Genomic DNA, 14,005 nt, shown 5'->3' on the forward strand with positions numbered 1-14,005 from the left:
AGGCTCCTCCATCCGTGGGATTTTCCAGGCAAGAGTACTGGAGTGGGGTGCCATCGCCTTCTCCGCAACAACATACAACTCTCCGAATTCCCTCCTACAGCGTTCCTCACACAGGACGTCCCGACAGACACTACACGGGCCATATCAACACAACATGCACTCTTGCAACACTCTCCCTCGATATGCACCTAAGAACACCCACCTCGCAAAAAACCTGGAAGGGCAAACACAAATGAAAAATAAGAGGTTTAATTCTCCCTGTTGAAAATAAGGATCGTGATTTCTCCCCCTTCACTCTTTCAGAATTTCTTTCTTGGAACTTTTCAAAATGTGTGTAAATCTGTGTGTGTGTGTGTGTGTTTCAGTTGAAGTAGAGTTGATTTAAAACGTTGTGTTCATTTCTGGTGTACAACACGGTGATTCAGTTTTGGTTTTTTGTTTTTTTTTTTTAAGGCTAGCTTTTTTTTACATCAACGTTTTATTTTATTTTATTTTATTTTATTTATTTATTTAGTTCTACCACTTTATTGCTACCAACCCATCTCCCTCCACCCTTGTGCACACATGCTCAGTCATGTAATCCCATGGACTTCAGCCTGCCAGACTCCTCTGTCCATGGACTTTTCCAGGCAAGAATACTGGAGTGGGTCGCCAACGTTTTATTTTATTTTTTCTTTTTTTGGCTGGACTGGGTCTTCCTTGCTTTGTGCGGGCTTTCTTTGGTTGCAGTGGAGGGAGGCGGGGTGGGCGGCTACTCTTCGTTGTGCTGCCCAGACTTCTCACTGTGGTGACTTCTCTTGTTGTAGAGCACAGACTCTAGGCATGGGCTTCACGGGATCGGTATTTGTGGTGCACAGCCTTAATTGTTCGGTAGCATGTGGAATCTTCCCAGACCAGGAATCAAACCCATGTCCCCTGCTAACGCAGGCAGACTCATCCACTTTGCCACCAGGGAAGTCCATGATTCAGTTTTATATATTTTTTCTTTTTCAAATTCTTTTCCATTATAGTTTATTACAAGATACTAAATATAGTCCTCTGTGCTATACAATAGGACTTTGTTGTTTATCTATTTTATATATAGTAATTGTATCTGCTAATGGCAAACTCCTAATTGATCCCAACCCACCCCCCACCCTTTCTCCTTTGGTAATCATGAACCTGTTTTCTTCTTCTGTGAGTCTGTTTCTGTTCTGTGAATAAGTTCTGGAGCCATCTTTTTGAAAGGCAAGTGTCAGGGGAAATAGCTCCAGCTCCAATGGGAGACTAACGGCCTAACTTGTAGAAGCTCTCCTGCAATATACAAAACCACTTACCATCTGAAAGATGCTAAAAGCTTGTTTCACCCTTGGATAAAAGCCAATCGCCATGAGAAAGTATGATCTACTACGTATGTCTAAAGGTGAAGTCAAGTCCCCTTCTTGAGGCCTAGTCATCGGAAACAGGATATGGTTTTGAATATTTATATTGAAAAGAGGATAATGGGTTATACCTGCTTGGCTTATATGAAAGTGTGAGATTTCTTTCGGCTTTTGCAATCAGTCTCTTAGGGGACTGCCTGTGATGTGCATCGCATTCTATTTAATGCTTATTTAGTAATAAAATGGTTTTCTGTCTCTACCACCTCTGTAGAGAGGTTTTCTGAGTTGGAAGAAGGTTTCGTTTTTTCATTATATTTTCCCAACTGACCCAGCAAAGACACTGGGTACCTCAGAGGTTACCTACCCTCCACACGCTACAGTATTCACACCTCCTATATCAGATGCACCTCAACACACACAGTACAGACACACCCCCTCCTACATGTCACACCTCCCACATTGCCTCCAATAGCATGACCCCTGTTGACCTAAACAAAAGTCAGTTATTGTAGAGAATTCCCTGGCAGTCCAGTGGTTAGGACTCCTCGCTTTCACTGCCAAGGGCCAGGGTTCAATCCCTGGTTAGAGATCCCTCAAGGGGAGTGGCAAAGACAAAACCAAAGTCAGTTATTTTTACCAGCAAAAATAGATTTATTCAGGAACAGTAGAGAACAAGGAAGTTATAGCAAAAGCCATAGGCAAGGCCAATAAACAGAGAAGGTCATTGTATAGGAAAAAAAGGGAAGACATTGGGAGGGGTTGTTTTGAAGGAATGTCCACTGGAGAAAAGTGGGAGTTCAGGGTAATGATGGCTTCTCACTGTCCGAGTTGCTGGGGTAATGGATTTCTTCTAGGAGATGAAACGTACATCTTTTCCTCTTGGGACCTGTAACTGAAGATTCTTTCCGGTTCATGGTTCTTCCATTAGGGTCTTTAACTGACAGTTCTTCCTGTAATTGATGATGAGTGTCTTCAACTGACAACTGTTCCTGTAACTGATGAAAGCATCCCCTTCAACTGCACTTTGGTGAGGGTTCCCTTTATTAATTTTCACACCCCTGACACCTCACACTATATATGCCATACCATATTTCACACAGAACGCCCACACAGCATAAAGCCAATACCACCTGTCTCTCACACACACAGGGTTCACATGGCTTGTGCTTCACACACCCATCCAATACAGCATCTTGACAGCCACCTACATCCTATCCCATCCCCCTCCTCTGCCACACTGATATCCACTACACATATACCTCAAGTTAGCCCATATCTTAAGTCCTCCAAATAGACTCAGCCAAAGTCAAGACTGAAGTCACACAAGCCCAGCAGGTGGGGCTGTTTCCCAAGGGACAAAGACTGGCTCTGGCAGCGTGGACTCCAAGGACTTCCCAGCCCCAGGAAACCATCTTCTCTTTGCAGCAAAGCTGGAAGAATAGAGACTGCACCAAAAGTCTTTCTGCCACCTTGGTCCCTACCTGAGCATGTTCAGCCTCTCAGTCGTGTCCGACTCTTTGTTACCCAAGGACTGTAGCCTGCCAGGCTCCTCCGTCCATGGGATTTCCCAGGCAAGAATACTGGAGCAGGTTGCCATTTTCTCCTCCAGGGGATCTTCCCAACCCAGGGATTGAACCCACGTCTCTTGTGTCTCCTGCATTGGCAGGTGGATTCTTTATCACTGTGCCACCTGGGGAGCCCCTCCCTACCTGAGAGGCTCCTGCAAACTAGGGGTGACTCTGAGGGCCTGAAATTTCCCTCAAGCCTCCGTCTCCCTAAATCCTGTTCACGAGCTATAAGTGGTCCAGTACCTGCCAAAGAAACAGATCATGAGATGGGGAAGTTGGGAAACTTTGAGCGTGGCCGTCTTCTGAGCAGGTCCCTACACTAGAGGAAGTCCTGACCCAAATGTACTGGGTGTCCTCTGGCTCTTGGGACACAGAGGCCCTTAATAAATGCCAAATAATTATAATAGCTAGGACTTCCCTGGTGGTCCAGTGGTTAAGACCCCGTGCTCCCTATGCAGGGAGCCGGGGTTCAATCCCTGGTCAGAGAACTAGAAACCCACATGCCCCAGCTAAGATTCCTCATGGTGCAACAAAGATCAAAGATCCTGTGTGCCACAGCTAAGGCTCAGCACAGCCAAATAAGTAAATATATATTTTAAAAATCATAGTAAAAATAGCCAATGTTCGAGTGACTACTATGCCGCTGTCAGATGCTTCATATTTCACTTAAGACTCATTAATGTAGCTATCATGACAATGGCTATTTTACAGAGCAGGAAACTGCAGCACAGAGAGCTTGAGTCACACAGTCAGAAAAGAGTGGATCTGGGATCAAACCCAGATAGTCTGATTCCAGAGCACTGGGCTGGAGTTGGCACACCTTGGTTCCTCTCTTCCCCCAAGCATTCCCCAGGTAACCGAGCTCACATGACTCGTTTTTGCCCTCCAAATCTTAGGACTTGCCAGAGTCCTTCATTGACTCCTCCTTTCCCATTCATTTCTTCATCTTTGCCATCCTCTGATTGGGTACCAGAGGCACAGAGAAGACCCAGACCTGAATTCACCCTCAAGGAGGAAGGATGCTTTCACTAGGAGTCACAAATTTACATGCTTCAGGCATAGACAGTAAACCTACGTGAATGAAGCACGGCTGGGTGAGAGACAATAGAGAATGGTGGGGACTACGGCAATATGGAAAGTTTACATTAGTTGACGGGTACGGTAGGGAGAGGGTGAATCTTGAGCTAGATGTGGGAATTTTATTTTCTTTTTTGCCACATGGACTGTGTCCAAGATGGAAGCCTAAGAAAATGCTGAAGGTTCATTTCCCAACCCCCACACTCCAAACATACACTATGCAAATATAACAGGAAGCATCACTTTCTTTCTTTTCTTTCTCTTAGTACATACCTGAGCTCAAAAGCAGGACAGAATTTTCCCAGTGCTAGAAATCAAGAAGGAAATCAAAGTCACAGCAGTGAAACAGAAGCCCATCGGAATGCTGGGGTCCCTAAGATTGGAGTTCTAATGACCACCTGGGGACAGAGGTCAAGTCTGCAGTTTCAGGAAGAGCATCGAGCTGAAACTAAGCCCCCTGCACAAAGCTGGGAGCTGAGAAAAGACTCTCTCCTGGGCACAGAAGACAAGAGGGGGGAAAAATCCACCCACACACCTTGGCATACAGCTTGGAAAAAGTCATCAGAATTCCCAGAGCCATTGGAGTATGGGTTTGGATTCAGACCAAACCTCTAGGGTAAAAGCTTGCTCTGAATAAAATGATAAGAAACCCGTGTAGCCTGTAAAACTGTGGCAGAAGCCAAATCAAGCTGGCCCCAGGAGATGTGAGTGGGGCCCTGGGAACTCAGGGGACTCCTGCAGGAGAAACTAAGAATGCTTCCATGGTGACATCACCATGTACAAATGACAGTAATCACCTCCTCCCTAATCCTACTTTATAACTGGGAACACTGAGGGTCAATGATTTTGAGTAAGTTACTTAAAGTTGGTTAGCAATTAAAGTATTTAATTTCTCTGTGCCTCAGTCTTCTCAGCTTTAAGGCAACAATAACTTTAGTGTACCTTCCTCATAGGATTGTCATAAAGATAAAATGAGATGCTACTTGTAAAGCATTTATTAATATTAGAACTATGTTTGATACATCGTCCTATGAGGAAGGTATACTAAAATAGCTAAAATGAAAGTGTTAGTTGCTTAGTAGTGCCCGACACAGCAACCCCATGGACTACAGCCTGCCAGGCTCCTCTCTCCATGGAATTCTCCAGGCAAGAATACTGGAGTGGGTTGCTATTTCCTACTCCAGGGGATCTTCCCAACTCAGGGATCAAACTCGGGTCTCCTGCATTGCAGGCAGATTCTTTACCATCTGAGCCACCAGGGAAAAAGTAAGTTTTAAAGTTTCAGAGATAAGAAGGAACAGAGTCTCAATAATAAACACAGGACATTATGAAGAAAGAACTGGAGCATTAATAAAAGGGATTCTAGGACTTCCCTTGTGGTTAAGGTGGTTGAGAATCCCCCTGACAATGCAGGGGACACGGATTCGATCCCTGGTCCAGAAAGATTCCACATGCCGCAGGGCAACTAAGCCCATGCGCCCTAGAGCTCTGTGCTCTGCAACAAGAGAAGCCACTGCAATGAGAAGCCTACACACCCCAGTGAAGAGTAGCCCCACTCACCGCTACTAGAGAAAGCCTGCTTGCAGCAACAAAGACCCAGTGCAGCAAAAAATTGAAAAAAAAAAAAAGATGTATGGCTGAGTCCCTTTGCTGTCTACCTGAAACTATTTACAACATTGTTAATCAGCTATACTCCAATACAAAATAAAAAGTTTAATTGAAAAAGAAAAAGAATTCTAGAAATAAAAATGTAGGTACTGAAAAAGTCCAGGCAGTCTTACAGAGAGCAGGAGAGGGATGAGGTTTCAGATACCAATTTTCAGAAGAGCATTGGAGCTGGGGCGGCCAGGCAGAAGATACCGAAACTGTCAATGACTGAGTCCATCTTTGCATGAGACAGGAATCTGGGTGTGGTGGAGATTGCTACATCAAGTTTCAGGGCCTGGAGACGTTTAGCTCTGAAGTCTTGGTGTCTGTGGTTTACATCACAGGCAGTTTACCAAGTAATAGGCACAGTGGCTAGAACAGGAGCCAGATTTCTGGATTCAGCTCTGTGAAGTGCTAGTCATGTGACCTGGCCTCTCTGACTCGGATTTCCATTTACAAAACTGCACTTAGGAAGGGAGGGTGTCAAGAATGATATAGGTTCTGGAATTAGACTGCCAGAGTTCAAATCCTGACCCCGATCTTTATTAACTAGGCAAGCCTTGGGCATGTAATTTAGTGTCTCTGCCTCAGGTTCCTCATCTACGAAATACGGTTATTTGTGGAGGTAAAATGAGTTAATATACATAAACATACATACACATGTAATAAATATAAAATATTTTGATACAGTCTTGGCACATAAGAGCTTAATAACCTTGTGAGGTGATTGGAAAGATTAAATGTATTCATTGATGTCAGACTATAGTAGACGCTCAGTAAATAACAGTGATGGGACTTCCCTGGTAGTCAAGTGGCTAAGACTCTGTGCTCCCAAAGCAGGGGACCAGAGTTCGCACCCTGGTCAGTGAACTAAGATCCTACATGCCATGGGCAACTAAGCCCGTGTGCCACAACTAAAGAGAGCCACGTGCTGTAACGACTGAACGCTCTAGAGCCCATACTCTGCAACAAGAAAAGCCTGTGCTCCACAATGAAGAGCCTACACAGTAAGGGGGGGAAATGCCGAAGCTAAAGAGCCCACATGCCACATCCAAGATTGCAGATCGGGAGTGCTGCAACTAAGACCCGGGACAGCCAAATAAATAAAATAATAAATGGAAGTGATGACTGCCAATTCCTGGATTGCTTCCTCTTCAGTTGGTGCCCCTCATACAACTGCTGAATGAACCATGACTGAATGCCTGAATGGCGGGAATGGCAGGCAAGTAAGGGGGATGAGTGCAAGCCAAGTCACGGGGGAGAAGGCCCTGTGGTCCCCAAGACACAGTTCTCCCTCCTCCGCTGGATTCCAGAGGGGCTGGGAGCACCAGCGTTCGAATCTTCCCTTCCTCTCCCCCATAAGGGCACTGTGTCCCGGAATCGGAAGGGCTCACTGAGTTTGGGGTCCCAGGTGGTCAGTGATAAAGAATCTGCCTGCCAATGCAGGAGACATGGGAGACGTGGGTTCGATCCCTGGGTCGGGAAGATCCCCTGGAGGAGAAAAATGGCCACCCACTTCAACATTCTTGCCTGGGAAATCCCATGAACAGAGGAGCCTGATGGGCTACAGTCCATGGGGTTGCAAAGAGTCAGGCATGACTGAGCAACTGAGCACACACACACACAGTTTATTTGGGGAGTGCAAAGGGGGCTGAAGTTTCTCTTGTGTACACATACACACACACACACACACACACAGAGTTACACACATCCAAAGGCTGACAAAACATTGTTCCAGAGGCTGACGCTGTCTTCTTGGGGTCCCAGATTTCGAAGTCGGGTGAGGACCTCAGGGCCCTGAAGAGGCTCAGGCTATGCAGAAGAAAGGGTGATGGGGAACAGGTCCAGCAGCCAGCACCCCACTTCCATCCCTATTCATCTCCCTTCTTTCGCATCCTTGGAGGGCAGTTCCCAGCTTACCTGAAGGGAGTCACCTGGTGCTCCACCCTATGCGAGCCCCTCCTCCCCATGCCGGCTCTGGTCCATCGGGATTATCCATGTTCTCATAAGAGTCTGCATCTGGTCAGAACCAGGAAGGGGTAAGATGTAAGTAGAGCCGGAAGTCAGCCAGGAGGGAGGAAGTCTCAGAGGACCACAGGAGGTGGCAGGAGATGCACCCACCTTCCTCATGATTGGCACCAGGCTGGGCTCGAACGAAACGGAGCTGGGGAGCTGCATACAAGATCCCTCTCATATCCTCATAGGATTGGGACCCTGTATGGGCAGGGCACAGAGAGTTGGAGGCCTAGGAGCCATCCTGGGGACTTGGGGAAGGGAAGCGCAGCCTAAGAAATGGAGGGGGGTCTTAGGGGCTTGAGCAATATTGTGCTAGGAAGGGTTAGCACCATGTTCTGGGCCTTTGTTCATTGTAAGGTTTGGTCACATGTGGGTTAGATCACATTCATGGTCAGAGAAAAAGTCAAGAACAGAATTGGAAGGAGTCAGAGTCAGAGTTGTCAGGAGGTTGTAGAGAGAGCTTGGGTCAAAGCTGAGGTCTGCACTGGGGCTGGGGTGAGCTGGAGGTCAAAGTCCAGGCTGGAAGTACATTGAGACTGGGGCTGCTGTTGATGATGAGGGATGGGGATGGATACTGGGGGTCAGGATAGGCTGTGGGGTCAGTGCTGAAGTTAGGGTTAAGAGTCAAGTCTAAGGTCAGGATTAGGCTTGTGTTGGGGGTCAGAGCCAAGGTCAAGGTGGGGCCTGACTTCAGAGCCAAGGCCACATGAACCCAATCTGGGCAAGACAGGCAGGTCCTAAGCACTTCTCACCAAGGGAGGTTGCCTCCCTGCTGGGGTCCCAGGCTGATCCATGGGGGCTCAGGAAGTCTGGAGAAGGAAGAGGGAAGTCATTTCTGGCTTTTGAGTCACACACACACACACCCCACCTCCCCACAGGAACGTGACCATCCTCACACACACCTGTTGTCCTGGTGACAGTCGGGGCCAGTTCTTCATCTTCATTCTCATAAGACTCAGCTCCTGCAGGAAAAAGAGAACTCCAGGGACCACTCTGCCCTGTAGGGGATTCCCAGCCCTGTGGGTTCTCCCGAGTCTCCGAGGCCCCACGAGGTCCCCAGATTACCGTTAGAAAAGGAGTCTTCATCCTGAGGATCCAAGCTCCCTTCCTCAGGGTTCTCATAGCCGCTGCCATCTGGTGGGAAAGGAGGGGCATCCAACGAGGGCCCACAGCCCACGGCCCCGAGGAGGTGGGATGGGGGAGAGCAGTCTTACCCTGGGAGAGTTGGTCCTGCCCAAGCTTGGAGTCGTTCTCGTAAAACTCGGAGCCCTCTTCACTGTCCGGTTCCTCGTAGGCCTCCCCTTCCTCTTCTTCTGGGCCTGGGGTTCGGGGATGGAGGTGGGAACCGGGTCACGGGCCCCCTCCTTTAGGCCCCAGTCCACTATTCCTACCCCAGACCGCTCCGACACCTCTCATGTGAGTAATCACCACCCCCATCAATCACCGGTTCCTGGCGGGCTCCGGGACCCCGCGGCTCTGGCCTCCTGGACGTCGCTGCGCGGGTTTCCGTAGGACGGCGCGGCGGCTCCGAGGCCCGCAGCCCACCGCAGGGCGCGTCCTGGCGGGTGAGAAGAGATGGAGGCGATCAGGGCTACGGGCAGAGGATGCTTCCAGGCCCTGCTGGAGGACTCCGCATCTTGGTACCCAGCCTTGAGCCAGGGCAGAGGCGGGACCTAAATCTAAAGACGAGGTTCTGCTCTCGCAACCCGACTTACGGTCCCGAGTCCTGGGGGCGGGGATATGAGCTCTGGGGGCGGGCCTTAGTCTTGGGGGCGGGGCTCAGATGTAGGCGGGGCTCAGCATCGCGGGGGCGGGCTCTTCACTGAAGGCGGCGCTCCGAGCTCGGGAAGACTTAGAGCTCAGGAGATTGGAGGAAGATGCGTGGGGTGCCCGCTCTGGGTCAGGTACCTACCCGTGCCAGAGTGGGGCATGGAGAGGGAAAGCATGTTTCCGTACTGGCTGCTGGCTCCGTTTCCCGGGGGAGGCGTCACTTTGAAGAACCTGGGGGAGGAAAAGGGAGTTGCACTTGAGGCCAGGCCTCAAGATTTAGGCTAGGGCTTCCCTGGTGGCTCAGTGGTAGAGAATACGCCTGCCAATGCAGGAGACACTGGTTCGATCCCTGATCCTGGAAGATTCCACATGCCGCAGAGCAGCTGAGCCTGTGAGCCATAACTATGGAGTCTGTGCTCTAGAGCCCCAAAACCTCAACTACTGAGTCCACGCACTGCAACTACTGAAGCTTGCTCACCCTAGAGCCAGTGCTCCACAACAAGAGAACCGCAATGAGAAGCCCGGGCACCACAGCTAGAGAGTAGCGCCCACTCTCGGCAGCTAGAGAAAAGCCCGCGAAGCAAGAAGACCCAGCACAGCCAAAAATAAATAAATAGAAATATTTTTTTTAAAGATTCAGGCTAAACCCTTCGAGGTTAAAATGTGGTCACTTGTTGAAACTTCCCTGGTGGTCCGGTGGCTAAGACGTGCTCCCAATGTAGGGGGCCAGGTTCCATCCCTGATTGGGGAACTAGATCCCACATGTTGTAACCAAGAGTATGCATGCCGCAACTAAAGATTCCACATACAGCAGGGAAGATAGAAGATCCTGCATGCCTGAACGAAGACCCAGTGAAGCCAAAAAAAAAAAAAAAAAGTGGTCACTTGTTATTAGTTAGCATCTCTCTTCTGACATAGCCTACAGAGGGATCTGTGATCATCCAAGGAGGACTTCACAGAGGAGGTGGCTTTGGTGCTGGTCTTTGAAGCCTGGGCAGCATTTCAACCATAGAGATGGGGAAAAGACACCATGAGCAGAGGAAACTGAGTGCAAAGTGTAAAGTCAAAGTGTAGGAGTGAGAGCGTGGAGGGCACTGGAATAATTACCTTCTAGTGGGATCTGTCATTCGCTTTCTTTTCCTCCTCAGGATCAGGGCTGGTGGGAGTTAAGGGGAATAATCAGAGGAGAGACTCAAGAGTGAAGATTTGGGAGATGCTGGGGAGATAACTTGGAGGAGATGGGAGTTCAAATTCCAAAGGGCTCGCGTCATTTGGGGAGGGTAGAAAAGGAGGGAGGGCGGGATTCTGAGGTCTGTTGGGGAGGTGTGGGAGGGAAAATGGTTGTCAGACTGGCCAGAGTGGGCTCTCCTGAGGAAGGAGGGGTAAGGCTTTGGAAGACGACCATGACTCACCTCTTCGAAAATAAAGAAAACCCACCAGGGAAGTCAGGCAGAAGATCAGATAAATTAAAGTCGCAACAGGGACTTTCCAGACACCAGTCTCCAGCAGCCAATGCCATACTGGTAGGGGGAAGGAGCTATGAGATGAAGACCCCAGGCTGGCATCTTGCTTTTCAGCCTCAGTTCCTCAAAGCGCCATAAGTCTGAGAGACCCTGGCCAGATACAGATCCTCAACATCCCAAGCTACACGGAGTGCTCTCTTCCCTTCCTATGAGGACCCGGAACCTCGCACAGGGCCTGCAGCGGCATCTATTAAGCAAACCATGGACAAACTATGACTATCATCAGATGCTATGTTAGGATTTAGAGGAGCAAGATGATCAGCTTCCTGCTGCAGCTAAGAACAGCCATGGTCAGTGTGAAGGGCAGAGTGGAGTTCACAAGGTTAGAAGTGGGATGTGGCCATGTGCTGAGGTTAAGTTAGCAGGGAAAATTCAGACTGAGTATGAGAGCGTGGTTGCAGTAGCACGGTAGGATTGAATGAAGGGAGACAGAATGGGCAGAACATTATGATCAATTTGATGGATGGGTAAGAAAAAAGGAAGGATGCCCAGGTTCCTGGCGTGGGCATGTGGGCAAGGTGTCCTTCACTTACACAGGGCCACCCAGAAGACTATCGAGCTTGATTTTGTAAAGGTTGAGCTTGCAGTGTCCATGGGATATCAAATGGCAGTTCCAGGTGTTGGCTGGGTGTGGGATGTGATGGAGCCTAAAATTGAGTCACAAAGCCTGGTGGCCTAAAGAGGCCTGGGAGTCAAACAGGATGCGGGAGTGTAGACAGACACAAGAAGAGGGCTCGGGGCTTCAACAGTGAGGTGTGAGGGAGGGAGGAAGACTCCCCCAAAGTCTATGGGAAAAAATAACCAGTGGTAGGAGAAGACAGGGAAAAGTGGGTATCTCGGAAGGAAGGGAGGAAAAGAGCTGGGGTCGGTGCTCAATGTAGAGGTTGGAGTTTGGGATGATGAGGCTGGTACTGGGTCTCAGGTCAAGGGGCCAAGGTTGCCTAGCATCCAGTTCTTCCCTCTCCTCAGCCAGCCCTCCCTGCCCCAGCCACTCAGATGAGCCACAGTTGGGAGAAACTCTACCTGACTGGGCCGTGACCTTCAGCTGCATCTGGGTGGTCTTGTTGCCGTGGTTACAACGATAGGTGTCAGCATCTTGAGCTGTAGCCTTGGGCAGTAACAGAACCACCTTTCCCCCAAGGGTGCCCATGACCCACATCTCTCTGTGCTGGGCATGTTCGCTCACGTTTAGGCTCAGCAATTTGACATCAGGCTTCATGGGATACTTGTGGATCCAGGAGACAGAGCCTCTGACGAGGGAGGTACGGGAGGCCCCACAGGACAGCAAGAGCGTGGAGCCCGGGGCCACAGTGAGGTCTGGGGCAGGGAGAGCCACGGCTAGGAAGGTGTAATGCTTGGGGTGGGGGGTCCTCCTCCCCTGCAGATCATCCAGGTCCCAGTCACCATCCCCCCTCTTCCTGGCACCCCCCCCTCTGCCATCACCTTACCACGGTTGTTGCTCTGGTTCAATGTGCTATTTGATGGAGCACAGGCCGCTTCTGTGTGTGAGATCTCGTTAAAGTGGTCCCAGCCCCACACATGCAGCTGGGACTTTGTGAGGTGACCAGAAGAGGGCCTGGGGCCCGTTGAGGTTCTGTTCCCCGAGTCACAGCCTAGGTCATTGTGGTCTGAAGCATTCCACCGGAACAGTTTCCCTGGGAAGATACCCAGAACCAGAATACAGAGACATCTAGGAGAGGAAGAGAGATACAGAGACCCAGAAAGGCAGAGGCAAAGACCCAGAGAGAGACAGAGAGAGAGCGACTCAGAGAAAAGAGTGAAAGACATAGAGCCACGGCGCTGACGTCATAAAGCCACAGGGGTTTTTAGAAGCCACCTAAAACTAGCTTCCAGCTTGTCCCTCGGCCCCTCCGGCCCCTCCCTCCGGATTCATTTCAGCCGCTGGACCTCCTCCATCTCTGGTGGGCCTCCCTCTTCTCACCCAGCCCTCCCTGCCCCAGCCCGGACCTCACCGCTGCCCTTCACGCTGACTGTCCAGCCGGGCTGCCAGGCCTGCTCAGAAGGTGGGCCTGGCTGGCACAGGTAGAAGCCCCCCATATGTTTGGAGACATTGAAGAGAAACAGCAGGGTTCCCTGGGGCTCCTTCAGGGTGCCCAGAGGCCCCACATGGATGCCCAGGCCTGGTAACCCCAGGCTCAACTCTAAGAAGGGTTTTGATTGGGAGCCCCGAAACCAGGCCAGGTGTTCCGGGGGACCATCCGAGGAACCTTCAAGGCATGGAAGCACAGCATTGCCTCCCTCTGTGGAGAGAGAGAGAGAGAGAGGGACCGGGTGGGGTGGGTAGGTGGAAGCGGGGAGAAAGGAACCCCTAGGCCCCTTCACTCCTCACACTGGGTGAGGAGCCCCCAACCCCACAGCCAGGAGTGGATGAGTCCTCAGAGTCCTTCCAATCCCGCCCTGGATTTTACAGATAACAAAATGGAGGCTCAGAGAGGGTAAGTGACTCAGCCAAGGGCACCCAGCCGGAACCCAGATTTCCAGCCCTTCCATCCCCCTCTGCCCTCCGGACATACCTTTAGCCTCCACTAGGCGTGGATCCTCGGGCCTGACTCCCATAGGGGTAAGGAAGAGGAGGAAGAGGAGAGGAGGTGGCATGGTGGCCAGACTCCCCGGGGCGCCCGGCTTCGCAGCGCGGGGGATGCTGGGGCAGGCGGGGACCCGGTGGGCACTGAAGCATGGGCGTCTGTGGGGGCGGGCGGGCAGTCCCCCCGGAGAGGAAGGGGTGGTCACGCCTCAGGCCCTGTCTCCATGCACCCCTCCTGAACCACAAAACTCACCTCCTCCCTGCTACCCCGTTTTATTTTCATCTCAGCCCTTACCACCATGTGAATGACCTTGTCTGTGTGTTTCCTTATTTGATCGCTTTCTGTCCCCCACCTCCCCAGAATGTAAGCCTCCTGTGGCAGAGATTGTTTGGTTCAGACTGCACACACGGTGCCCCAGAACAGGGCTTGGCACGCTGTAGTTGCCCAAGGAATATTTGCTGAATGAGTGGGTTCAGACTCCTTCCTTCTCCCCCTCC

General features: G+C 50.5%; 1 protein-coding gene across 5 annotated transcripts; it reads right to left on the bottom strand.

Annotated features, from left to right (window-relative positions):
• Positions 1–1,991: 1,991 nt before the first annotated feature.
• CD19 (CD19 molecule) lies at positions 1,992–13,609 on the bottom strand. 5 transcript variants are annotated; one of them, XM_043914601.1, is made up of 16 exons: positions 13,497–13,605; positions 12,936–13,223; positions 12,411–12,617; positions 11,986–12,279; positions 10,852–10,959; positions 10,547–10,595; positions 9,582–9,670; positions 9,114–9,227; positions 8,884–8,988; positions 8,735–8,803; positions 8,572–8,631; positions 8,422–8,478; positions 7,775–7,867; positions 7,574–7,672; positions 4,280–4,313; positions 1,992–2,311 (listed from the first exon to the last, which is right to left on the bottom strand). In XM_043914601.1, exons 1-14 carry the CDS (start codon positions 13,576–13,578, stop codon positions 7,584–7,586), a joined length of 1,704 nt encoding a protein of 567 aa, XP_043770536.1. In that variant the 5' UTR covers positions 13,579–13,605; the 3' UTR covers positions 1,992–2,311; positions 4,280–4,313; positions 7,574–7,583. The 5 variants fall into 5 exon arrangements, with proteins under 5 accessions (XP_043770536.1, XP_043770532.1, XP_043770534.1 ...); XM_043914597.1 differs by having other exon boundaries at positions 1,992–3,172; XM_043914599.1 differs by lacking the exon at positions 4,280–4,313.
• Positions 13,610–14,005: the final 396 nt, after the last annotated feature.

The sequence above is a fragment of the Cervus elaphus genome, chromosome 10 (genome assembly GCF_910594005.1).
Source record: "Cervus elaphus chromosome 10, mCerEla1.1, whole genome shotgun sequence".
In the NCBI taxonomy this organism is placed as follows: domain Eukaryota; kingdom Metazoa; phylum Chordata; class Mammalia; order Artiodactyla; family Cervidae; genus Cervus; species Cervus elaphus.

Excerpts from the sequence above, each read along its gene's own strand:
- CD19 (XM_043914599.1), bottom strand. The coding sequence starts at position 13,578 with ATGCCACCTCCTCTCCTCTTCCTCCTCTTCCTTACCCCTATGGGAGTC. Across the intron at positions 12,618-12,935 it reads AGTCAGCGTGAAGGGCAGCG|GGAAACTGTTCCGGTGGAAT; the intron begins GTGAGGTCCGGG and ends GTATCTTCCCAG. Across the intron at positions 12,280-12,410 it reads GAACCAGAGCAACAACCGTG|ACCTCACTGTGGCCCCGGGC; the intron begins GTAAGGTGATGG and ends TCCCTGCCCCAG.